Below are 27,361 nucleotides of genomic sequence, written 5' to 3' on the forward strand. Positions count from 1 at the left end.
TATAATTTATGGGGACACTAAAATAAACTAAATTTTATAGCCTGTCTTAGGATATCGATTAGCATTTCATAGGTCTTTACTTTTATCTCATTCACCACTTGTCAGCTGATCAGCCTAATATGTACACTTTTCACTACATATACCATATTTTGAAAGTGGATAGAAGAATACTATATTGTGATTTGTTCAACGTATCATCATTATTATCTTTATATTGCAACATATGCTGGTGTATAACGACCATGCATCTATTGAAATAAAAATATATATGCTTTCCTTTAAGCTTACATTTTAGATATAATGTTATTATTTTATGGATGAAGAAAACTCATAATTGATATATAATAATTTCAATAGGGTAAAGATATTTCTAAATTTGTTGACATTTGTTCATTTAAATGCACCCACGTATGTAAAGTCATTTTATTAAATTCTTGGTTAATTCAGTTATTTATAAAATATAAAACATACAAAAAATATCATAAAGCTATATGTACTTTAATAATAAGAAATATTTACCATGAAAGTAAAATCTATTATCTTTTGTAAAAGTGTTCACATCATTCTTTACTTTACTCCAGCAGGGGAATAGTTACGAGTTGTTACCCTCAAGTCACCGCTACATTCCCACGTCTACTAACTGGTGAGGTCATTTATTGTATACCCGAAAGAATTTTAGCATTGCAGGTTTTAGCATGAGCAGGTTTTTGTCTCTTTAAGGAAGGGAAAAATTCGAATAATGCGTAATAAAGATGGCGCATGCTCAGTCCAACATCTGATTCCATTCCCAGAGACAATATTTTCCTCAAAAAATATACATCTATCGCAAAATTCCTCTACAAAAATGACTTAGATTGGGTATAGGTAACGGAGACTATTTAATTGTGGAGAAATAAGAGGCGGATGGGTGTCTATTTGCAGAATTTGGTTGTGTGTTGAAGGTCAGAGCGAGGGGCGCCATTCTTCCTTGTGGGACGTGTGGACCTGGGCTCACTACCCACTTATTAGCACAAAACTCCGCCCTGGACGGCACTTTCATGATTTTATTCAGCTGGTACAGTGAGTATTAACCCCATGTTGGTTATTTGTTATGGAATATAGATGTAATTAATGGTGATTGGTATTTTTTTTTAACTTAAAATGGAAGTGGATGTGGAAGTGGACTACCAACTAGAATGTTCATGAATTATTTTATTTTATGTGACCTGTTCAATCATTATGTTATTATTTATGAGTGAAATGGCAAAATTATGTTGGGAAGTGAAAAATTATGGTGAACATATGTTTTAACAAAGGAGCAAATCTAACCATGCTGTAACTTATGTCGTCTGCTGTTACATCATTAATATGCAATAAGTCTCCAGCACCTCTTACTCTCAACCGAAACTCTTGAATTGAAGGTCTTAAATTTTAGTCTTTGTACATTTGGTAATAGACTTTGGTAAATGTGAAAGAAAGTAGGTCAAGTATTGCTTCTTAATAGCATGATACTTTCCAAGATTATTGATTTTAGTGCTTTTGGTCATAATAAAGAAGAAATGGGTTTATTGGGTGATGAACTGGGTTGGTGACGAAATGAGGTGTATCCCTTTTATTAGGTTCTGTGTATTGTTGTATTTTATATTTTTTTTTTACTATCGTCCAAAGAACTTCTGTGGAAATTTTTTTTACGAAATTGAACACTGCATTCTGCTGTTAACCATCTGTTCCTGGATTACCCAAATTTCATCAATGCAACTGCTTTGATGGTGGAATGAGGTATTTGGTTAATTTAGAGCCATTAATGTGAACAATTAAGTGTTGATGTAGAATATCTGAAGCAGAGAAAGTAAAAATTATCATGATAAACACATTGAAACATATGTCTTAAGAGAAAAGGAAAGTTTAAAACGAAGTGATAATGACCTTTGACACCCAATTGCCGTATATCACCATCCCCGTGTATATTTAGCCGGCATGACTCTACCGATCTAACTTTGTTTCATCTTATCCTGTTGCAACCTTGGAGCGAAGAGTCACGTGGAGTGCCCTGAAGGTTTACGTCATTTGTTGGTGTACCAGAAGTATTAAGGCTATGACCTACAGTACTTGCCATTTTTTTGGTTTTATTTTCCTTGCTACCTCGTGGATATGGATTCTGCTCTTTTAAACAAATGTCATTGTTGCTGAACTTCCTAAAAAGACCAATTTTTTTACTAGTTTTATTTTGAAGACCTTTCATATTTTGAGAAAATGCAAATACAGTAAGTATTGTACAGGAATTGCATATTTTTTATTTTTTTTTCTTCCAGAAAATATTAATGTCCATCTGCTAAATTCATACCAAGCTATATTTGTTTAATCTAACGTAAAGATATAATTTCTCAACTTGGTCTTGGGATAGGTACCGTAGGTTAGATAGGTTTGGTGGTACAATTTAAGGACAATTGCCTTGGTTATCCAGTCACTTAAAAAAAAGTAATGCTTTTCTTAATTTTTGTACTGATAACCTATTTTCTGCATTTAGTGCAATGTAACTAAACTACTATGATGGAAGATGTAGTTTTCAACTTTAAAGTAAACTGCCAATGGATACACAATTAATTCAGGTGAATTAAGACAGCAGTGCTGAACAGTGCCTGATTTAAGCTAGAATGGACCACTGGGCATGACTGAAATTTTGATAAATTACTTGAGTCCGACTTAGTCCAAGTCCAGTGATATTTTGTTTTCATTCACCACAGTGCATGGACACAGTGGCTTTGCTTGTTTTACAACTCTTATAAATATAATACTTTTTCCTTGCTTTCTCCTTGGTTTTAGTAGTGAGTGAATTGTCACAATATACCATAGACAGAATGCTTCGGTCTCCTAGTCAAAATGTACTACTTCTTTATTGCTGGGTTTACTGTATTTAATTTGTTACATTAAAAAAGGCATGCAGATAAACTTTGATATATATTTTATATTTTGTTTATAGATGATTAACGAGGGGAATATTGACGTGTGTTCGTGGTGGGGTGGGCCATCACTGTGTGCACAGTGAGAGAATGGTGCTTAGTGAATGACATTTGTTTACATTGGATATACTTTTTAACACAAACTAAATACTTTTGGTAGAATACGGACAAATTTATTGTTGAATAGCAATATTTTATTTACAATGTCGTAAGGGCGAATTTCCATAACCAGAATTCCTGTAATGCAGGGATCCAGTGTACTGTAGTGACTTTGTTTGTCCGTCCTCCAGCCAATGAACTGCCATGTTACAAACTTACACGAGGCCTCGGGTGCAAGGTTTGAGTGAATGGACTACAGTACATAAGTGTTTCTAACTTGGTAAAGGTGTAGAGGAGGGTGCCCACCAGAAAGAATTGTCTGAAATGGTTGAAAATTTTTCTACACAATGTGATATTAAACACACAAATGGAAACGACACTGCATAGAACCTAATAGAACCTGACCTAACAAACCCAACCTATCGGTTTGTTAGGCCAGGTTCTATTAGGTTCTATGCATTTTGTTAATTTGTATTAAACAACTTGCCTTAATATTGAGGTAGATGTACAGTACATCAGCAATGGCGAGGAGGAATACGTGGTAGCGTTCACCATCTTATAGGAAACGTCTCTTGAAAAGGGATTCACCGAGGAAAAAAATGGCACCGGGAGGAGATTTGTGTAGCGGCATAGTGAATACAAATATTCCTAAAAAATTGTTAAAATTATAATAGAAAGTTGTCGTTTCTTTTAATATACCTGTACTTAAAATCAAAACGATAAGTATAGCAAAATTCAAGAAAATCAACAAAAACTTCTGGTGGTCACCCTTTTCTACACCTTTACCCTAACTTTTTAGAATGGCTTTTGCTGGAAGAGATCCCATCTTTATTTTTCTTGTTTTATATACTGTACTAGATTTCAAGGAGATGAATACTGTACCATCTTCTTTCCTGATATATTTTGGTGGGAGCTTTATAGATTGGGTAACTTAAGTACTGTACATAAGATTAGCTGTGATGAATTGTCACCCTCTTGTAAACATACATTCACTCAGTGAAGCTTATGGCCTAAACCATTGAATATTGAACAAAGCAAACTTATCAGACCTGATCCAATGAGCTTGCACCATTTTGATGATTTTCACTGGTAGACTTGTTGAACAGCACTGTACTTTAACCCTTAGATATCCTAGACTCGATCTAATTTTTAAATGAGGAATGCTTCTTAGTCACAAGTAAGTCCCAGAGGGATCTTCAGAAGTACAGTAATCCATTTAATTAGCAGCAGTCATGTTACAAACACCACCTCAGCAGTCTCAACTCGACCCGACTTTTGTCTTGTCCATTATGGAGTACAGAGTGCCAAGTCTTAGCCTAGCCTTCCTGCTAACTTGATGGCTCATCAGTAACTGGGCCTCCCACACCCCAGCTAGGACACAGAGGAAGCTGCTGTTAACCCAGTTTTCAGCACAAGTGAAGTCTTGGGTTGAGTTACACACTTCTCAGTCTTGTGTGAAGCTTTAACCTTTGTTTACAGCACTTAAGGGATGTACAGTGTAATTGAACTAACTAGGACTCGGCTAATGTACAGTATAGTGTCAGTTTAGAGCGGGGGTTCTTAACCTTTTTAGGGTCGTGTCCCCTATTGCAATTGGTCCTCATCTCCACACCCCTCTACTTCCTTCATATAAAATTCTAAATCTAAAAATTTTAAACAATTTCCACTTGAATTAAATAGGAAAATTGAGAAACTAGTTTTTCATTCATTACTTTTAAGAACTTTAATTATTCAAGAGTCTGTATAAGCAATTTGCAAATACACAACATATTTAGTGAGCCTCAAAATTATCGTTTCTTCATAAAATTATCAGACCCTTCCTTACATTATTACTACCTTAATTCAGTAACTTTTAGTGAAATTTTACATTTTGATTGATGTAGTTACCATTTAGGACATTTTGAAGTGTCTGTGGGGAGCAAGACCCCCCCCCTCCCCCCACGAAAATCCAATTGAGGACATACACATCTGTTAAGGCCATTTCTTAGAGAAACTGATTTTGCTGCTAAGTAATCCAGTCAGTTTTTCAAAGTACTTTTGTTGGATGTAGCATCATGCCATTCACTGGGCATACAATATTTCTCAAGGTGATTGTAATTTTCTTTTTTGTTTTTAATTAAGAATTGTGTGTGTAATTTTGATCGAGGTCTAATAATGTGAATATCTATTACTGCACATGTCCCAGGAGACTGAGGCTTTTAAGGTAGATAATTGGATATTAAATTCCGAGTTGGAGGATGTTTGGTCAGAATGTTTTCTTAATGATTTGGTTACACAATTTAGGGTGCTACTGTACTATGTTGCTTACTGAGCTGGAGTTGGTTTACCTGGATATTTACACTGTATTGTCTATTAACCCAACCCAACCCAACCCAACCTAACCCAACTTTATGTAATTCTGTATATCTTAACCTACAGTGTAAATATCCCGGTAGACACAACCCCAGCTTGGTAGACCGCATACTATAGGGGCACCCAATTTAGAAAAGATAAACTGTACAGTATGTCTTGCTGCATGTATTAGATGACTGTCAAAATTCAGATGGGTGCTGTGTATTTCTCTTGTTTAGTGGGGACTGAGGTCGAGCTATTACAAGAATTTTGTGTAAGGTCTCTATGATGGTCTCTCTTTAGGAGGTGGAAATAAATGTAAGAGACTGAATATAACAGGGGCTGGAACATACCCCTATCATTCTGAGATATCAGGGCAAATACCATTTGAATTGAAGGTACTCCCTTCTAGAATTTCATCTCATGAAAGTCGTGAAATAATTGGGGTTGGATTGTACAGGATTCCCATTTTCTTATATTCTCAACAATGATTAAAGAATGCTAGTACAGTACAGTAGGGTTGTAATTATGTCCTTTCCCAGTTTACCCACTGCACTGAATGGAGCAGGAATATTGTCCTTGGCTATTTGAGAGAGATGTTAGGATGGAGGGTGGGGATTGGTTGTCTCAGCATCTTGAGAATTGAAGGTTAAGGTCACCAGGTGTGGTTTGCACTTCTTTTCTTAAACCCATTTTCTGTTTATCTGTACCAGGGTCACTCCTCCAAAATACTTACCAATGCAAGAACTCTTTTAGATGGCTAGATGAAGTACAGTAATTATAATTTTATTCTAGCTGGGGATATTGTTTAGCACTGCTGGATTTCCAGTTGTACAGTATGGTTATCTAAATGGCTTTACATTTGATTATGCTATACAGTATTAAATACAAGTGCAGAACTAATCCTGCAATTGGTCACCAATTCTTCAGTAGTTTGTGGTTTATGGGTTTATTAAAAGATGATTGTGCTTTGTACAGTAATGGGAAATTGTAGTCCCATACTGTACAATATTACCCGCCATTACGATAAAGTTTTTGGTTTTCATATGTAGTTTCCTATATTTCATCTTGTTTACACATACTGTATATCTGTACAGTCCAATCCACTCCATTAGGTTTTCTGGTTCATTGTCATTCATTCTTGTTGCCACTGCCACCAGAGAGGGGAGGAGAGAGCCAGTGTGTGAAATGCGTGGGTGTATGTGGGTTGGTGTGTGTGGGGGCAGTATTGACGTCTGGAGAGTCAGTGATGCCAGTCAGGAATAACCATTGTCTAATATTTTAATATCTCCTCTAACATTTTATGGTGAAGGATTGGATTATTTTATAATGTTTACAGTTAATCTCAATTTCAATGATTATTTAACTTCTGGTTGTAGTGAAGGTTTTATGGGAAAAAGATCCATCTGGCAATACTGTAGAGGGTGCCTGTTGCGTATATCGTTGTCATGGCAACCACCTCTCTGGCTCAGGAGTGGCTGGCTGTCTGCCTGCCTCCTCTCCTCCCCTCCCATTGCCTGCAGACTTTACACACTAGCATTGGCTTGCAAGAGGATCAATACTCTTGTTTCACTTGATTATGGAGATTTTATAAAACTGTAGATATAAGTTTATATATAATCTTGCCACTACTAAGGTGACTTGAATTATTGGAGATGCCAGGTGGGATCAATACATTTAAATTCAATTACAGTATTATAGTTAAATGAAGTAATGAATGGATCTTAAATACAGCCTAGTATCCTTCTCTACCAGTCATTGAAATGTGTATTTGTGAAAAAAAAGAAATTAGATTGTATTGAAGACTTGGTTAAAGATGCTTGAAAAAGAGAGCATCGGAAGAGAGAGCGTAAGGCAAAGAGAGCAGGAGGGTGGAGGGCAGAGCTGTCGTCGTCAGTAGAGCCATTGGAAGCCTAGGAGCTTGGTGCCTTCATGAGACCAGGTATATAGTCTTGTTTGCAAAGATCGACATTTCTGCAAGAAGACTTATCCCACTGTCACTAATAGTTGTATCCTTGCACTAGTCAGTGGGCAGATGGGACTGGATAATGTTTACTCTGAGGTACATTGTTCAAAACTGATTTTTTTCTTTTCTCTGCATAATTTTTTTAAGTGTTCAATATTAAACACGAAAGTAATGGTGTATGTAGGCAAACTACATTGCTGCTAAATGAAAATCTGTAAAAACAAAGTGCTCTTTCAACCCATTTTATGGGATGTGTTCAAGAAAAAAGAACCGTATTGAATTCTTGAATCATATGTTTGTGGTGTGACGGGTCTTTTGGTGTGGCTCCTTTGTGGATGTTTTGCTTTAGTGTGTATGATGTGCACAAGTAGGTCCACCAGTGTTCATTTTCATCGATAGAAGAATGGATAGTTACTATGGAAATTTTCCACTTGGTGAAGTTGGCATTAAATTGCTTTACTTGTACAGTATTTGTTTTGTGCAGTAATTTGTGCTGGTATTTATGAAGCATATACCAGTAATTGTTCTCCAGATGTTTTGCTTCTTTGTAACAAACATTATTGTGTTGAATTGTATTGTTTAATTTACATCTTGTAGTATTAAAGAGGAACCATACGTTTCCAGCTGGCATGTCTTCCAGGATGGTTTTTAACTGGGTCACTTGCACATGTTTTTGGCCATCTGTTATACATTTTTAAAAGTCCTTATTTGGCCTAAGTGTCTACTTATTATTTTATTATAACATTACTGTATTCCTTTTTCTGTAGATAGTGTATTCCAAACTTAATACTGTATATGGCAGTGTTGTAAAATTAATTCCTATTTAAAAATTATTTTCTAGATGCACAATGAAATTACCAAGTATCTGTGACATTTTTTTTCTTTGTCGTTTTTCTTTTCATTACTGCATCATCCACGATTTCTTTTGCTGTGCTAGTTTTCCTTCAGATTTCTGGGGAATTGGAATACTTACTGGAAAATGACTGAGCAGCTTCAGGTATTCTTTTCTCTTAATTTAAAACTCAGTACAGTATTATTGATCAGAAGAGAGTTTGGGTCATTTAAATTAAACTTTAATTTCTACAGGTCACAAATTTTAACTACCAAACAAGATACAGCACAGAAAAATATAAGTACAGTACTGTAATTTCACTTCATTACAAGCAGTAGTTTCTGTATCAGTAACATATGGAAGATTATTGCTCATGGATTTGTTTCATCTGGAAAAAAAAATTGAATTCTGAGCAGAAAATGTGGGTAGAGGAGCTTGATTGCATGGGTATACTTTTATTACTTGGCACACGATTGAAAAGTGGAAGATGAATAATATAGGTAGATAAAACAAGAAATTGAGGCGTGGAAAATGTTCCATATTTCAAGTGACTGTTTTGCTCTAGTCATGCTTGGAAAACTTGATGTCTCCAGTAGGCATTTAAGTGTTGACAGTGCCTGGTGATTTTTTCTTCTTTTTTGGCCTTTGCTTATGGGATTTGCCCTGTTTTTCTGTATCAAAGTGAAAGTGGTTTTATTCGGGCAGTGTTTTCCAAATTTTAAATACTATAGTGGTGCTCCCAAACTTGGCAAAGTTACGCTTGTGCCTGGCCCTCCTTCACATTAAAATAATTTTTGTAGGCGATAACTGCAAAATCAATATTTTCATTAATATTTCTTTTAATAGTATTATGTAACAAACTTTCATGACCGTACTAGCAGAAAATATTTTACTTAAGTACAGTTTGTTAATGGGCTTTTCTGACAAGATAGGACACTGTACAGCCTTTTGACAAACAGCTAAAAACTAAGAGGTTGCTGGATTACTAAATAAATCGGTTGCTCTTGTTCAGAAGTTGTCAACACAGTGTGTCAGCAGCAAATGGATTTCTCATCCATTTAAGTTTTGACATTTATTTCCTTCAAAATAAGAATATTTCTGTAAAGCATTCTATTATTTAATTAATATTTCATTGTTTAATTCCACTTCATTGGTATGAAGAAATCTTTGATGGCAGGAACATGATAAAAAACATTTTGAAGTTCTTTTCCATAATTTTTTTTCTCGTGAACACGTGCACTTTGTTGTTTTAGGTCAGAATAAGGGTTTGAGGACCTTGGATTGACCAATTTTAATTGTTAAAGTTTTCAAAAATGCTTACCAGACTATTAACAGTATGACAGTACTGTACATGACTACTATCCATTTTTCAAAGTTAAGATGAGCTTTGGTGGCATCATAGTCCCAAGATTTGATGTCCTTGTCCCATAGGCCATAAATTAATCTGATTGATTTGTAGATTTTAAGCATTTTGTCCATTTCTTGTATAGTTTTTGTGAAGGAGATTATTGAAAGTATTTTTCACAATGAAGTTAGTACCCCATTTGATTTCATTTTGTCATGGGGTCAGTACTGCTCCGTAGCAGAGGAAACATTTTATGGGTTAATAAGGTTTCCTCTTTTTGAGAGTTCAAGCTGTTTAGGTGATCTTAAGGCTTCAAAATTCAGTGTTAGGAAAATATGTCGGACATTCTTTGTTGAGGGCAGGGACCCTTGTTTGAATTTTCCTAGTGGGTTCTGTGATGGAATAATGCAGACAAGTTGTGAGTGATAAGGAATGTAGAGGGAGTATGTAGAACCTTGTACCATTTGGCTCCATCCTTAACAGTAATTGCCCTTGGATGTAGCTACTATACTGGATCTCCGTGAAACTGACATCGGATAATGAATGATGAATTGATGCAGGATATTTCATTGCAAAGCTGCCTTCCTCCCATAGGGTTTCTTGAAAACTTTGGCTGGACTGAGGCTGTCCCTGGAAAAATCAGCATGGCAGATAGTGAATGTAAGAAGGCAGGGTTGTGTGTGCCAAGACTTACTTGGCATTTGGCCTTCAGTGGTAGCTGTCAACTTGGGTCTTTTAAGGCTGATGGCTGCAATGGGAGAGAAGGCACTCGTTAAATTAGTACGAACCATCAATGCTCTGGGTTGGGGACCTGTATTCTTGCAAATTACTATACCCCTGTACACAAGTTTCCTTATCCATGAGTCACTAAGTGGGATTTCAGAATTATTCCATATTTTTTTCTGTATGGCAGGCAAGTACTGTACAGTACAGGGTCCCCCCAAATTCGCTGATTTTTATTTCACAGTCCTCGATTATTCACGGATGACACTGGATACACCCAAGAATGTCTGTGGGTAGTTTTAAAGTTGCTGACATTATTGTGGCTGGGACAGGGAGCCATTTGTTCTAGACAGTAATTTTCTTTATCTGTATTGTAAACACGTGTGTAGACACAAAAAATGCATCCAAATAAATAATGGAAAAATACTCTCACAGATAATAAAAAACCAAAAATTTATTAAAAATGCGAGTCTACCCTCAAGTCCGTGCTTTATTAGTCAAGTAATAAAGCACGGAGTTGAGGGTCGACTCGCATTTTTAATAAATTTTTGGTTTGCGAGCATTTTCCCATTAGTATATATTTATATAGGTAAGTGTTTTGTGAGTGTCTACACACACACACACTAACAATACATATAAACAATCAGAAACAAATTTATTAGAAATGTGAGTCTACCCTCGAGTACGTGCTTTATTACTTTATTAATAAAGCACGGACGTGAGGGTAGATTCGCATTTTTAATAAATTTGTTTGATTATTTGAGTTTCTCCATTATTATTTATTTGTTTATTTTATTTGTTTAATTTTTATTTTTATTTTTTACGGGGATTAGCCCACCCGGGCACAGGTCACTGTCCCACATCGGGGCCTGTGTGTGGGGGGCGGCGGAATGTAGTAGTACAGGTAATAATAATAATAATAATAATAATAATAATAATAATAATAATAATAATTCACAGTAAATAAAATTTATAATAAAAAAATAAAACATCAAAAATAAAATAATAATAATAACACTAATGTTAATAATAATAATAATAATAATGAAGAACCATAAAGAAATGCAAAAATAAATATAAAGAGAAACAATATACAGTATGTATGTTGTGTTGTCAATAGTAAGAGAAACAATTGAGACCCTGCAATTGTGTGTAAATGAGGCAGAAAGTCAGATCAGCAACCTGGGACTTGGTCACAATTTTATGATGCCATATGGCAGCAATATCTTCCCAAATGGTACAGTAGTACTTCCCTGTTTGGTAGCTGCCTACTACCTACCTCTGTGTTAATAATAATTAACGGTTTATTGAAAGTTCTGCAGCCCGAAGGCTGAAAATATACACGAGACAAAAATGACATGTTATATACTAAGACATTGGGTGGGTGGGTCATTTAACAAAAGCTTTCATTACTGAAAGGAGAAGGAACTTGAATTGAACATACAAATTATTATAGTTTACAGTTGTTGGCCCAGGCCTGGACTGGTCATGGAGACACCAGGGGGTGTGGTGTTCACGTGGTGTAGTAACTCGTCCTCGGGTGTTGATATAATAATAATAATAATAATAATAATTAACGGTTTATTGAAAGAGCTTGGCAGCCAGAAGGCTGAAAATATACAGTTACATATTTGGGGAATGGGTTACGAATTACAAATAATATAAAAGTAACATAAGTGACACAAATAAGATATATAATAACTAGATGGGGAAAAGCTCAAACTACAGTTCATTTCAACATAGTGACAGTGCAAGGAGTAGTGTTTACTGGGAGTGAATACATTGATATGAAGGACCTCATGTGGGCAAGGGGACACCGGGTGGTATGGTGTTCACACGGTGCAGTAACTCGTCCTCGGGTGTTGATATGAACAACCTCACGTGGTCATGGGGACACTGGGTGGTGTCACTACCTCGCCCTGCTGGGTGGTGTTATCTCGTAGTCAGGTGTCAAGCTGACCCACTGTTGTCCCCATGGTGGACTGATTAGCACCTCCTGTTCAGAAGATGGTGGTCAGTTCCCAGGGGTGCTTATCTCACTGGTTGGTCACAGCTTTCACTGGTACTATCTAGTGCTGAATTCACTGGCTTATACACTGGTCATCACTATTCAACACTGGTCCCACTTCTTTCCGAAACGAAATTGTCACTTTTGAGTATGTTGATATCCCGGTGGTGAGGATGGGTCGGGGAGAGGGACTTTGGGAATGGGCCGAACATTGGCCAAGGGGGGCCACTGCTCAGCGGGAGCATCGCCTAAATAGGTCCCGACCCTACGGTGGTCTAGGATGTAGTCTGTGTGTCTACACAAACATACAATACAGGTAAAAGAAATTGTCTTCAGGGCAAACACATTAGGGAATATACATTTCTTTGTACACAAGTTAAAATGTAACAACAACCCCCCCCAGCAAATATTATTTGCGGCCATTTTGAGAACCTAAAGCGAATTTTTTTTGGGGGGGGGCCTGTACTATAGTTTTGGCTTCAAATAGTAAAGGGAACATACAGTACAGTACACTGTACAGTATATGAAAACTGGGTCTGCTGTGGTTCATATGATTTCTATTAGTACAACAAATTTCTTTTAGAATCTAGACAGGCGTCGGCATGAAATAATGATGAAACAATTACTTTTTCCTTTATCTACATTATTATTTTTTCTTTCAGAGGGACACATATCCCCCAGAAATTGTATATTATCAGTGGAGCCGTTGGGAGGCTTGCTGACACAGTCTTGTATGTGTGCGTGCGCCTCAGACTTTCCCCTTGATATTAGGTAAGTTTTTGTTTGTGTTTGGTAAGAACTCTTGAGCTTGTATACAGTAACTTTGGTGTGGAGGGTAATAACGAGATGGTGTTCATGTGATTGATTCTCCCATGGTGGTTTAAGTGCCCTTCTGGGTTATATATGGATTGGCTGGGAAAGTATTTGTAAGTAAGCTGTAATTAGTAGTTGGACTAAGTGAGAAGGCTTAATAGTACTCTACATAAGGTCTCTTATTGTAGGTTAGTGCCTGGCCAACCTTGCTTCATGAAATGATGCCCATTAGTGTTTTGTGCATCAATAATCTGAACCATCTTATAAATACAACCATATAAACTTTTCATTTAATGTGGTGCAGTAGTTGTCTGTTGATCTGTAATAGACTTCAATAATCTAGAATTGTTTATGGGAAATGTTTCTAGTGTCTTAGTTCTTTAGTGATTTAATATACCCACGGTGAGACAGGGAAAAAGCCAGTTATTGAAAAATGTTAAACAAGGCACATTTTCCTATTGACATGCATATACTTTAATGGGTACCTGTACAGTATTATTTGAAGATGCATTCCTGAGTAAAGATTACAGCTTGGTGTTACAAACAAAAGATACAAGTTACAGTAAATACATGTAATAAGTATTTTAAATATAATACATGTATAAACATTAGTAGAAATAGTAAAATGAATAATTATAAGAAGTGAGCAATTAAGATAGAAATTAACACTAAGTTGATGTACTGTACTTGTTAGTCTCAAAGTTTGAGTGTCTTCAAACACCTCGGTCATCACTAGTTTGCTTATGCTACTTGACATCACTATTTGGCAAAATAGATATTGTGTACAGTACTTTACAAGTGTATTGTAGCAGGGTAACAATACATATAGTGGAGAAAGGTAGTAATTTGTCAATTACATTACAGTGAAACTACATTGAGTGAAGTTACATATAAGTGGGGGTTTACCTGTACTCTATAACCAAGGTATGAGACAGGGTAAGTGTTGCTGTTTGTACAGTATCTTAGTTTCTTAGGCTTTTGGTGTACCGACCTTATCTACCTTGGGTGTTGAATAGTTCAATTTTGAAGACTACAAATGGTATTGTTAACATTGTATGTATCTGAAGTGTAGAAGACTTGTCACTTTCCTATAGTGAAGGTGACTTGTTGGAAAATTGAAAAGATTACTACAAGCAGCACCTAAGATACCACAAAGATGCAGAAATGTGATTTTGTTTAGTCACCAAGAGTGACCTTAATCTCTGACTCCGTGTTCCCAATGTCACTAGGACCCTTTCTCTCCCTAGGGACATGTTACCTGTTTAATATCCTTGGTGTTTAGAATCTTAGGTTGTGGGTTCAGAAAGAATTTGAAATGGGACAAATTGATGACCTCATACCATTATAAACTCGGCCTTTGTGGATGTATAAAAAGTGGCAGAGAGAATGTCAATGAAATAAAAAAAAAACATTTGGAAGAGTTACTAAAACAAGGGTTATTACAGCGCAGCCTAATGTGCTATATTTAACACAGCCAGAAGTCAAAGTGCTTGATAAATTATATTAATTATTGAGATTAAATAGGTTCTCTATATACAGTAACAGGATGTTGGAAGGACTGTTTTGCCATATTTGTCAAAGGTGGTTTCAAATGGCTATATTGTGCTGTACAGTATTGAGATGCAACATATTAAAACAATAGACTTCTGTTATAGTGTACGTGCTGAAATATAAAGGGATGCACCTTTTGTGTATTGTAGCTGTAATAATGAATGAATGAATGTGTTTGGATTTGGTCTCATTTCCAGCCAACCTGCAGTGGACTGGGAAAATGTAGATTGTTGGGAAAAATGCGCGTCTTTGCTATACGTACAGTACAGTATAGTATTTATAATTCAAAAGTACTGTACAGTTTTATAATTTGCCTCTTATGTATTAACAGATGATTTTAGCAAACATATGTAATTGTCAGAAGTGTAGATATTACTGTATACCGTACTGTATAGAAGATAATATATAAAATTAAGTCTAGAAAAGTATCAGTGGGAAGTACAGTACATTGATGAATTGTACCAAGTTGGCATTGTAATGGTATGCTATGACCTATTGAGTCTATAAATATCCCCCTGAGAGGGCAGGAAATCCTGTTAGGAGATTACCGTGAACGTCAAGGTAGTAGTATGTGCTTGAGTTGTAGACTGAGAATTCTAAAGAAGTTTTACACGTACAGTAATAGGTTTTCTTTATTATTCCTTGTATTGTTATCCTTGCAAAGTGTCTTCATAGTTTTGTGTACTGTATATTTTCATCAAGTAACATGTGAAATTATCAAGACATGGGTATTTATATAAAGTAATGTCTTGTGAAAGTTTGACCTTGAGACATAAGACGACAGTATACAATATTGTTGCACTACAAGATGTTTGTAAATGAGTTGGTAAATTTAATTTGGTTATAACTGGGAAAGAAACTGTTTTATGCTGACTAATATTCATTATGGCTTGTCATAGGGTTTCCTGGGTGAGGAGTTCAGCGTGCCTCTAGTTGTCAAGAATGTGGGAGAATGGCGGTCTTCTCCTGTGTTAACATAAACCAGTTTTTCATGGTGTGGACAAAATGTACAATACTTACCTTCATGGATGTGTTTTGTAGGTAGTTAATGGTGTATTGTACATGAGGGAGGGGGGGGGCAGGCATGTCGTGCGCACGAAAAACTTTCGGTTTTCAGGTTATCAGAATTTTGGATAAGAAGTTGTCAACCTGTACCATATATATTGTAAAGTTTGCTGACATACCAAACAGGTTATAACTTAAGGTGAAATTAAATTTATGTACTGTATTTCCCCACTATTGATGAGCTGACAATTCAGTTTAAGATTGTTTTGGGTTGTGTGAAAGTTATTGAATATCTCCATGTTGACAGCCCAACATTTTTTTATTTATTTTATTTTATTTTTTTTAATGGGGATTAGCCCACCCGGGCACAGGTCGCTGACCCGCTTGGGGGCAAAAATGTAATAATTATTCATAGTAAATACAATTTATAATAAAGTAAAATAATAATAACCATAAATCATAACACTGTAGTAATAATAATAAAACTATAAAAAAAGTGAGAAATGTATGTATGTTGTGTTGTAAATAGTAAGAGAAACAATTGAGACTGCAATTGTGTGTAAATGAGGCAGAAAGTCAGATGAGCAACCTGGGACATGGTCACAATTTTCGTGGTGCCATATGGCAGCAGGGTCTACCATAGACAACACATTATGCTTCCAATATCTTCTAGGCAGTAGTACCTCCCTGTTTGGTAGCTTCCTACTGTATATACCATTTCTAACACATGTAGAGGATGGAGATGTATATTCCGTTAATTTTTCTAAATCGTAATTTGATACGGTAGCACTTGCCTACAAGAGAATATAAAGGTTGAACGCTAATGTTGTGTTCTCGGTTATATTCATAATACTGTATTAGCTCCTTTAAGATTTTTATGAAAACAAATTGTGCAGATTTGAGTGTTCATGTATTAGGATGGTATGACAAATACATAGAGCCTGAAAGATGATTTACAAAAGGTGAATAATTATAACCAGTGTACACCCATTAAGGAACACCGTACTGTACTATAGGTAGTTGGTGTGGAGGGAAGGTAACAATTAAAGTATGGTGATCCTCTATTAAGAGTCGTTTGATAATTTATTTATTTCATCTTTTTCCCCAGAAATAGGCAGTTTTCTAGCAACCGGCATCGTAAACTGCAGCCATTCAGGACTTCGTGACTTCAACAAGCCACCCACCCAGAAAACAGACATCATCCCATTGCTTGCTGGCACTAGGTAAGACAGTGTAGATGGGTTGAGTGCCAAATTTATGACCTTGTTTTGTTTTGAGATAGGGAATGCATGATGATTTTAGTGTTTAGCTCTTTTCTGAGGAAAACTATAGATTTAAGTATATTAGATACTGCATTTGTGATTTAAAGTCTGTTGCTATTGTGGCTGGCAGTGGTCATGGAATCTGAAATCTTGATCATTATTTAACACACCACCCACATATATTTTTTTTTCTGTCCTGATGGCTTGGATTATGGAGTAACTTCCCATGTTGTGAAAACATACTGTGGTTTAATGTGTGTTTCTGGCAGTGCGGGGTTAATAATGTCAAGTTTCAGTATATTAAGAGAATGCTATATAAGGACTGTATAAAGATATATTACTGTATAGTAAAACATCCATATAATGGACTTCTCCCTCCATATAATCCATTAGTTTCACCTCAAACGAACCTTTGATATAACGTTCTTTCATCTCTATACAGTTTGTTAGATGGTTTCACATCTAATATATAGTATCCTCAATATAAAGGAATTTCTTCTCCCTGTAGTCTGTTTAATAGAGATTTCACTCTATAGGATTAAAATTTGCTAAAATTTTTATTTTAATGTATGTACTGTAAGTCAAGCAGTATGACCAGGGTAGTGCATAACTTGACCATAATAGAAGAGTAGTGAATACAGTATTTGCAAATTTTTTTTATTTTCACTTTGAATGCTCATTCAGTTAAGTATCAAAATACTGTATACTGCTGTAAACACTGAGGGTGAAATGTATATTGGGGAAGATTTTGCCATCCTGTGCATCATTAGTTTAAGGAATCTTAACCCCACGATCCACTAGACCTGTACTGTGTATCGGTAATAATGGAAATATTGTTTTACAGCCGTATCCTGTGTGTGCTTTATTTGGTTGTAGTAGCTGTTGTCCACCAACGGACGCCAAGAACCCACTTATGCTGTACATAGATAACAAGAAGACACCAAGAGAAAGGCGAGAAGACCGGCAAGAGGTTTATCATCCCTCAAGCCATCACCTGCTACCCAAACTCTGAATGTGGCTCTCCCCATTTCCACCCACTGGCACTGCTTCCCATAGCTCTGTAAGCAAACATGTACTGTATTTGTGATATGATAAAGTGAAATAATAAAATTCTTAAGATGATGGATCAGTATTAATGTATACATTTAAGATCTTGACTTAAGTGACCAAGGTCTCAAGTTACCAGAGTTTTACATAATTAGTAAATTTTTTTCAGGAGTCGCAGTGGAGTGAACAAGCTGCATGAACGACCATTTCATTGAATCCCAAGTTGCCAACTTATGCACTATTTAGAAGACGGTCCTAACCCGGACTTTTGACTTGACATAACGCTTCACATCCCAGACTATTCTTATTTTGAAATATCTTAATCACTTTACTAGAAGACTCAACACCCAACCACCAAGGTAAAGTAATTTGGCACTTATAAAATTATTGGATATATTTAAGTGATTGTTTTGTTGTGATTCAGATAACCTCTATGAAATATTTAAAGCATGTCTCCAGTAATATTACTGAAATGTTATTGACAGTTAAATAGATTATTTTTGGTGATCTGGATAACCTTAAAGAATTATTCGCTAACCTTTCTACCAGAAGTTTCCGAAATAGTGGCCATCAAGTAGAACTGCAATGTTTTTTTAGATTGATTTCATACTACAATTAATACTATATTAGATTTGATTGCAATTCATGTATAGAGGAGTTTTGTTTCAAATGAGGTGAGGGTAAATGGAGATTTTTTTTTCATCAAGACACTTCACCTTTTTTTTTTATATTTGGCAGCAAAAGTGTACAAAGCAAACTTTCTGTATTTACTGTATAGGATTACATAGAAGTAAGACCTGTAACAAGTTGTACCATACTTAGATTTTCAGTTTTACCCATTCAAACTGCGTGCTCTATATCTGCTTATTACTAGTATTCTGTATAGTTACATGAAGTAGTCTTCTTTTTCCATTAATATACATTAGTCTGTCTATGAAATTCCCCATCCCCTGTGAGCCCCAATCTGGTTTAGGACTGGGGAAACACCCGATTAGTTACTTTAGCAAAATCCACTTCATGGTACACAAACACTATAATTACAGAGTGGACACAGTTACAGAATACAGGTTGTTGCAGTAAATCTGAGGTAATAGGATCAGTAGTTGAAATATTGTGCAAACTAAAAATTGATGCCAGTTTTATTATAATGTATGCGTACAGTGTAATGGTTTGTGAGTAGAAGGAAGATGTGAATGAATGAATGACTACAAATGAAGGATCAATCATTGTTTACTCTTGATTCTGGACAAATAAGGATATTCTCTTCCACCACCTCACCAGTTCACAGCCGTTTTTCACTTGTGTGGGTTAGCAAAAATAAAAGCCAACAACATTTGGTGTTCCCAAGTAGTCACCTGTTCAAGTACATACCAGACCCAATGTTGCTTAACTTAGTTGGTTGGATGAGAAGTGGGGTTTTTATCATGCTTATGGTCAATGTCGATTCAACGTTTTATGGTTATGAAGCATAGAGCAATAGAAATGATGTTCCTGAGAGCAGTATTTGGGGGTGAAATAGGATGTAGAGAGAAAAAATACAGTACTGTATTTGAAGTCTTCCCAGTTATCCACCAACAAGCAGAGGAAAACATTTTAGTGGCTTCCCCGAGTTGTACACGTCATACAATGTGCATAAAAAAATGAGTATAAGAGGAAGAAGGAAAGTTAGTCCAAATTGGAAGTGAGGAGGAGGAGGAGGGATATTCAGAGCATACTCTGAGGATATTAAAGGGATGATTCAGTTGGAAAAGTGAGTGGGTGGCAGCAGATAAGTTGGTTTGTTCTTGGTTGTGACCAGTTTGCTGTGTAGCTGGAGAAGGCTTGCAAGAGGGAACACTAATATTCTGTACACTTTTGCTGTACCATCAGTTGCTTTTCCCCACCTTCAACTGCCCTGCTGTAACTTTCTTCATCTTATTTAACATGTATGATACTCACTATCCTGTTGTAACTATTCATGCATTTCTGAATGAGTTATCCTACATTTGTTTCATCTTTGTTCTTTACATCCTCAGTTCCCACAAATTTCTGGGATATTGAAGAAACTGTTTTTCTTGGCATTAATCTTAAATTAAAATATGGAATCATGAAAGTTTAAATGTTATTACTGTGGACAGGATGTACTGTGTGTTTAGATAAAGAGAACTACAAGAAGCAAGAAAAAAAATACAGTACATTACTTACTTGTTACAGATGAGTTACAACGTCAACCGCAGCGTCATGGATGCATTTTATCGTTACAAGATGCCAAAAATCATGGCCAAAGTTGAAGGCAAAGGCAATGGTATAAAGACTGTTGTTGTCAACATGGTTGATGTGGCCAAAGCACTTGGACGACCTCCCACATGTGAGTTCACATTTATGTTGAGTTTTTGGACCATTTTAATTTTGGGTCTCATATTTTTTTAAAGTAGTTTGCACTTGTATTTCATGTCCTGACACTGATGGAGTGGTGAAGAAGCAGTGGGCATTATCCATGTGGTGTAATGGGGATATCTCCCTCCCTTCCTTTTTTCTTCTTCCTTTTTGTAATAATTTTCTTGGCCTTTTATCTTCCTTCTTTGGTGGGACGGGGGAGAGTTTAAATAGGTATTGAGCCTGAGGTAATTTTGCAATTTGTGACTTGGCTTTCCTGAGGGGTATACAGTACAGTGTACATGATCACTCTTGCAGATCAGAGGGGTGTTGAGACTACTGCCTTTCCCAAAGAGGGAAAGGAAAAGGCATTCATATTGTGTAGTAGAATCTTTTGAAATCTGAAATCACTTGTCCAGGAATCTCGGAAAACCAATTTATTTAAAAATTATTTAGTTAATGTTGTAAAAGTTAATTCTAGACTCGTTAACAGAAGATGTTGTGCTGTTTTACATTAAAGTAGTTTGTCAGCTGCAGTTAAAATATTTAATGGTAACTTTATTTTCAGATCCTTGCAAGTACTTTGGCTGTGAGCTTGGAGCCCAAACTCAGTTTGATACGAAGAACGATCGATATATTGTGAATGGCTCGCATGATGCTATGAAGCTTCAAGATCTGCTGGATGGCTTCATCAAGAAATTTGTGCTCTGCCCAGAATGTGAAAATCCAGAGACTGTACTTTTTCCTAATGTAAGTTAAATTATGAATTTCTTTTATGTCTAGCCAGTATAAACCTGAAGGAATGTTTTTGGTAGTTGATTAAATGAGCCATACCAACTGCCACTGATTTTAAGTAAAAAAGTCTTTTTTTTTAAAGTGGTTCCCTGCAAATGAATGGTTATCACATTCATCACTTGCAAATCTTAAGTATCAGTAACTGCCTCTTAAAAACTTTTTTCTTTACAGGAGAAGAAAGGGATAATCAAACAGTCTTGCAAGGCATGTGGATACCAAGGAATGCTTGACATGAGGCACAAGCTCACCACTTTCATCCTCAAAAACCATCCTGGTAATACTTTTTCATTGCCTTTTGTCATGAGTAGCATTATTGTAGATAAAGTTAATGTTCTTTTTCATACCTTTCTTTATTCTCGCCTTGCCATCAGTATAAAAAGGCTCGGTCTTAGAATATACAGTGCAGCATTTTAATTTTTGCATTTTAAATGAATATAACTGAGATGTTTATGCTACTCCTCAGTGATACTAGGTTGTGTGATGCAACAAGGATAAACCATATTTGGGATGGTGTTATGGCATCAGGAATGAGTGTCCAAATGACAGCAATTGAATGGAGAATTGTGTGCATTGATAGGTTCTGGCTGCCTTTTATTTTAGTTGGTGAGAGGGAGAAACATATATAACTAGGGGCATATGGCTTTCCAGATATAAAGCCCAACCAGCCTGGCACAGCCCTGACAAAGAGAAAAGAGCGCACCAAGAAGTCTGAAAATGGCCAGAAGGATTCTCTGCGACCCAACTCTCCACGAGCAGATAAATCTGATGCATCGGATAATGACATGAATGGTGATGCTGAAGATGTTAGTAAATGGAAATTTTAATAGTTGTATATATTGGAATTTAAGTACTGTACTGTAGTTTCATGGTAATGTCTGCATACATTTTTTTTTGTGTAAGGAAAATGATTGAAATTGATTATGCAGTGTTATTTCGAAAAGTGCGACATCATAAGTGTAATATAGTTCATATGAAAAGAAGTTATTAATGTAATTATATAACAATGGTTTTAGGATGATGACTGGAGTCTTGATGTGAGTGAGGAAGCAATGAAGGAACGACAGAAGACCCTAACAGCTGGAGTCAAGAACCTTACTGTTTCCAATGATATTGAGAAGACCCAGAGTGAACGTCTTGAAGTTTTCTTTGAGCTCTGCAAGGTACAGTGCAATTTTCATATTAGAAGTACTGTACTAGTATCTCCTATCTTTAAATTTCCACCTTGCAAAACAGACAATAGACCCCAGCCTAACCCGAAATTTCAGCCAAACTGGACAGGCTTTTCCCCCAATTAGTCTGGATTAGAGGAAGTTTACTGTAGTATCTTCATTGAAAGTTATCAGCACATGTGATTACCAGAGCTTTGATAGTGTAAAACTTGCTGCCAGTTTATTTTGAATTATAATTAGTTGAGCTTTTCTTCAGCTTTAAGATAAATTTTAATGTTTTAACTTTACAATGTACTTGCAGGCCAAGGTTGATAAAGGCTTTTTAAAACCTGGTGCTGATGTGTCAGTGTTTAAGGACATTGCTACAGAGGCTGAGAGGTTGGATATCAAAGAAAACAAGGCAGTCATGGTGCTGGTGGAAGTGTTACTGAATGACAACATTATTAAGCAGGTATGGTATTATTATTATTTTAACATGTTTTAGCCAGATATAAATGCTTTATTGACAAGATTTACATGCAAGTGGAACCCTCCAGTAACTGGCTTTGAGGGTTGACTGTTTTTGGTTTTGCAGATTCCTCAGTACCGAATTCTCCTGCTCCTGTTTACTCACGGAAACCCCAAGAGTCAAAAGTACTTCATTGGCGCTGTGGAGAAATTGATAGAACTCAACAAGGATCTGTTGCTCCCTAAGGTCCCCATGATTTTCAAGGTGAGCATGATTGTTGTGATGGACAATGTAAAAAAAAAAAGTTTTCATCTTTCACTTGGTAATGATTATATATAATACATTGCTCTAATCAAAATCCACTAGACTAATTATCCTGGGTCTTGGCATACTGTATTTGGCTAAGTCATGATTTACATGCAACACACAACCAAGCATGTGCTCTGTAGAATTTCCTTTCGAATTCTTTAGATCGAGTTTATTTCAGATGTAGCTTACGACTAACATTAGTGACTTGCACTGCTATAGGTTAGTAATCAGTTGAAACTGAATTTGCAGTATTTGTGAAACGACCTGAGTAACATGATCCGAGGACTTAACACATGTTACATCACTGGACAAGTATAAATTGTAACTTGGTTTTCAAAATGATCAAGAAAGGTCCTGTATAGATTTAAAATTATATGGAGTAAAAGGCAGCTTTGAGCTTTTCAATCTCAGGCATTTTATTTTATTTTAGAAAGCATATTTTAGTTTTTTCTAATTTATATTTTGGCTTGATATAAGTGTTATCCTGTTTTTCTTATTTTCCTTTCAGGCCATGTATGACCATGACATTATTGAGGAGGAGGTGTTGCTGGACTGGGGGAAGAAAGTCTCCAAGAAGTATGTGACTAAAGAAACTGCTGCAGAGATCCATGCCAAAGCCCAACCCTTCCTGAAGTGGTTGCAAGAGGCCGAAGAAGAGGAAACCACCGAAGAGGAAGAAGAAGATGGTGATGTGGAGGTAAGGAAGATGGCTCCACAACCCCTGTTGATTGTTCTGCATTTGGTTGTTACTCGGTGATCTTTCTATCATTAAATTTCTTGCTCCCATTTAAGTTCTAAGTTAATAAATAAGGTTCTCTTGCCCTTCTAATGTGTCACTTTCTTTGCCTGAATTTAACTTTTTCCTTTGTTCCAGTTTGATCCTCGTGCAATGAACCAGAGTCTTAAAGAACAGGAAGCTAAGATTGCTGCAGACACTAAACCAATTGTAGCTGAAGCTCCAAAGATAGTTACTCCTGGGGAAGAAGACGAAAATGAAGATGATGACAGTGATTTGGATATTGACAACTTGTAAACATACTCTTGACTTTACTTTTACTGGATACCAATGAAGGCCATATTGAAGAAACAGACATATGTTTTTAAATTGGACAATGGAATTTACTGAATATTCTTTTAAGTTTGTGACCTTAATTGCTTCAACAAATTTATAATCCCATGTTATAGTAGTTCTGTTTATATTGTCAGTGCTCATTTTGTTTTTAAAGGAATTGTAAGGCACTTAACATTGAAGGATATAATAAATATATTTTTAGCCAAGAATATTCCACTAATCCCATGGAAATCATATAAAAAATTTACATTTTACTTAAAATAAGAAAATGGAAGTGTTCAAGACCATTTTTTTCCACGTTTTGCATTTTGTTTAAGATTGGTTAATGTTCAATTTAGTTTTTTTTCATTAGATGTGCAGCTTTTTGTTTCTGATATGATGGCCTTCATCTAAAGCCAACAGACATTTCTAAATTGTAAACTGACACGACAGGAATGTAGTTTTATGTGAATGTATTTTCTCGGCTGTATCAAGTGCTTAATCATGTCGTTCCAAGGTACTCGCATAAAACTTAAAGCAGACTTATAAATTATTTCATTGTTATGATATAGAAAGTAGTTGTGCATCTTGGAACCAGATGAATTAAGGAAAATCTTTAAAGTTTTGCACAAGGAACATATGACAAACTAAGTCCTGTGACTGTTTAGACTAGTGGCAATTTTGGTTCAATACTGGGAAGTGCAGGTTGCTTCATAAATCAATTTTAAGAATATTTGAACCTCTTGAAAGTTGAGGAAATCACTGTGGTTTAGGAGTAATAATTAATTCTTTTTCGGGTAGCAGATAGTAGCCATGTATAGTGTAAATGTTAGATGACGTTTAAAAAGATTCAGACTTGGGAGTAAAAGAAAAATGTACTCTAAATTTTGTATCATTATATTGACTAAATATACAAGCCACAGGAGGCCGGGATAAAACTCTGGCCTTGCAGTTATATATCACACAAAGCTTTTAGCCAGTATTACTAAGCCTTCATCGTGTATGTTTGAGACTTGGCAGTTTTTTCTTCTGGGCAGTGTACAGTATAATTCTTCACTGCAAAAAATGCTATGAATGACTTGGTTTTGTTACTTGCCTTTACTCTGTACAACTCATGCATTGTTATTTGGTGTTTGGGCCTCTTACAAGTAGTCAACAGACAAATTTTTAAGCTCTTGTTTAATAAAAATGTATACAGCTTGTGGGTTCTTGTGTAATGTGAATTATTATATTGGTGGATTAAAATTTAATATTGTCAAGAGTTATTGCTCTATACAGATGTCCTAGTTACTGTGGCAGTGGATGATATCTTTGTGAGGAGATTAGGGTTTTTAGGCCCAAAATGTAGTCATATTGATGATGAAAACATTTTAACCGAGGCTCAAATTCCCGATCTTGCACATTTTGTTTGGTGTGGCGGCTTGAAATATTTTCCAGCGGATTTAATATTACAAGACTGTGATCTTAAAATGACGGTAAGGGGAGATAATAAAGGTAGATAAGAGCATGGCGGAATTGGTCCATCATTCATTCATTTCATTTTTGTTTGGTTTCTCTCCCTCTTACTATTTCATTCATCTAGTTGCATCCCCTTGCCCATATCATGTGATAGAATGGGGAGTGTAGAACAAGTCGAACCTGATTTAATGTATATGCATAATCCTGGTGGTAACACAATCAGACTATTGAGATTGAATAAAAGTATAATTTATGAAAAAAAATATTAGGAACTTGTTTTAGTAAAGAATGTGCTGTACCATTAATTATCTTTCTGCAGATCTCTCGTTATCTCATTTTTTGTTTGGAAGGAAATTGTTTTTTGAGGCAGTTTTAGGTGGCACATACATTGTTCTGTAAGCCTTGTCCTCATCCTACTCATGCCATATTACAATTGAAAATATAAATTATATTTTTTACAAATAAGACAAAATTATCATACTTTAATGTAGCAAAACCTTGAGGATGCATTATTTCATGTTCATCTGTAAGAAAAGGATAAGGTTGTTAGAGGAATATAATCTTGAGTGAGTTGCTTGTCAAGATGTAGTTGTTGTTGTTCTGTGTCCAACTGTATCTTTAAAGGAATTGAATTGGACTATATTCCGCTGACTCATGATTTGCATATAGTATGAACGTTAAGGCCACTGAATTTTGTCGCCAGTATCATTTTTTCCGAGATGTTAATGTAAAGCTCTTTAATAATTGTTGCAGCATCCAATTATGTTTCCTTAACCTCCTATACAGTACCTGATAGTTTATAATAGCTACCTGACAGGACATAGCAGAGGTGTATATTGTCAAGGTAAACTAGAAATGCTAAAATTTGCAAATACACACTTTTTATCCACATAAATAAATCTAGAAACTGTATAATGGGAATATTCTTCCAGGCCGAGAATGAAGTAATACTCTTAGAAAAAAATATAGGGATACATACTCTTATAAGTTATTACTTTCGTGCAGTACCTGTAGTTGCCTGAACTTCAGAACCATTTAGTTCTTTTTGCCCCTTTGGCCATATGATAAAACAAAATATATCCTCTATCTTAGAATTTTAGAGGGACATATGAAACTTAGATGGTGGCCTGGACCCAGCATTGTCTGGTTCTTCAGTTCATAACTGATTTGTCTGTCCTAACCCCATCACATATGTGATGTTTTTGCAAGAGAAACTGGTTATGTCCAATTTGATTAGCAACGGAAGTGTGTACTAGAAGTTAAAATATTTGACAAATGAAGTTTTCATCATAAGGAAAGTTCTATCCTCCCAATGTAAGTTACCAATTGGTGCAGTGCATTAGCTAAAAAATATTTTTCTTTTGGCAGGCAAGCTGTCATGGTTGTAGTCCTAGTAATCAAATCTCCCTGCACTTGTTATTCCAGTGTTTTGATCATGAAATATTGCCACTGCTATTCATATCATCTTACTTTTTTATGGGAGTGTGAAGTGACTGGTCAGATTTCAGTGTTGTGATCATGAAATGGTCTTTTTCATGTGAGTGGTTATTACACTGCAAAACCTTCATGTATAATCCTCCTACCCCATCTCTTCTCTCCAGTTCTCGATGTCTGCAGTCTCTCAAGAAGACGTAAGTGTTATTTTTTCCCATGATAAAAATTGGTTTATTTACTTTTGTGGGTTTTTAGTTTATATTGGTTTAGTGTGGTATTATGTAGGTTTAATAAAGATTTATTGTCATTGAAGTTTGTTATAATTTTGTATGCAGTAGGGAGGAGGAAAGTTACTCGCATTTTTTCGTAAATTCGATTACTACTAAACCATACACGCGCTACTGAAAACCCAAAACACTGA

General features: G+C 35.8%; 1 protein-coding gene across 2 annotated transcripts; it reads left to right on the forward strand.

Moving 5' to 3' along the window:
• The first annotated feature begins 544 nt into the window (after positions 1-544).
• Positions 545-26,266, forward strand: LOC121861368 (eukaryotic translation initiation factor 5-like). Of its 2 annotated transcripts, XM_042359019.1 has the most exons (15): positions 545-643; positions 922-1,059; positions 12,906-13,014; positions 16,721-16,835; positions 17,719-17,934; positions 18,091-18,280; positions 20,115-20,268; positions 20,845-21,026; positions 21,243-21,345; positions 21,720-21,874; positions 22,085-22,231; positions 22,542-22,691; positions 22,815-22,952; positions 23,506-23,694; positions 23,872-26,266. In XM_042359019.1, exons 7-15 carry the CDS (start codon positions 20,115-20,117, stop codon positions 24,028-24,030), a joined length of 1,377 nt encoding a protein of 458 aa, XP_042214953.1. In that variant the 5' UTR covers positions 545-643; positions 922-1,059; positions 12,906-13,014; positions 16,721-16,835; positions 17,719-17,934; positions 18,091-18,280; the 3' UTR covers positions 24,031-26,266. The 2 variants fall into 2 exon arrangements, with proteins under 2 accessions (XP_042214953.1, XP_042214960.1); XM_042359026.1 differs by lacking the exons at positions 545-643; positions 922-1,059 and adding an exon at positions 7,185-7,311.
• Positions 26,267-27,361: the final 1,095 nt, after the last annotated feature.

The sequence above is a fragment of the Homarus americanus genome, unplaced genomic scaffold (genome assembly GCF_018991925.1).
Source record: "Homarus americanus isolate GMGI-L3 unplaced genomic scaffold, GMGI_Hamer_2.0 scaffold40248, whole genome shotgun sequence".
Taxonomy (NCBI): Eukaryota; Metazoa; Arthropoda; class Malacostraca; order Decapoda; family Nephropidae; genus Homarus; species Homarus americanus.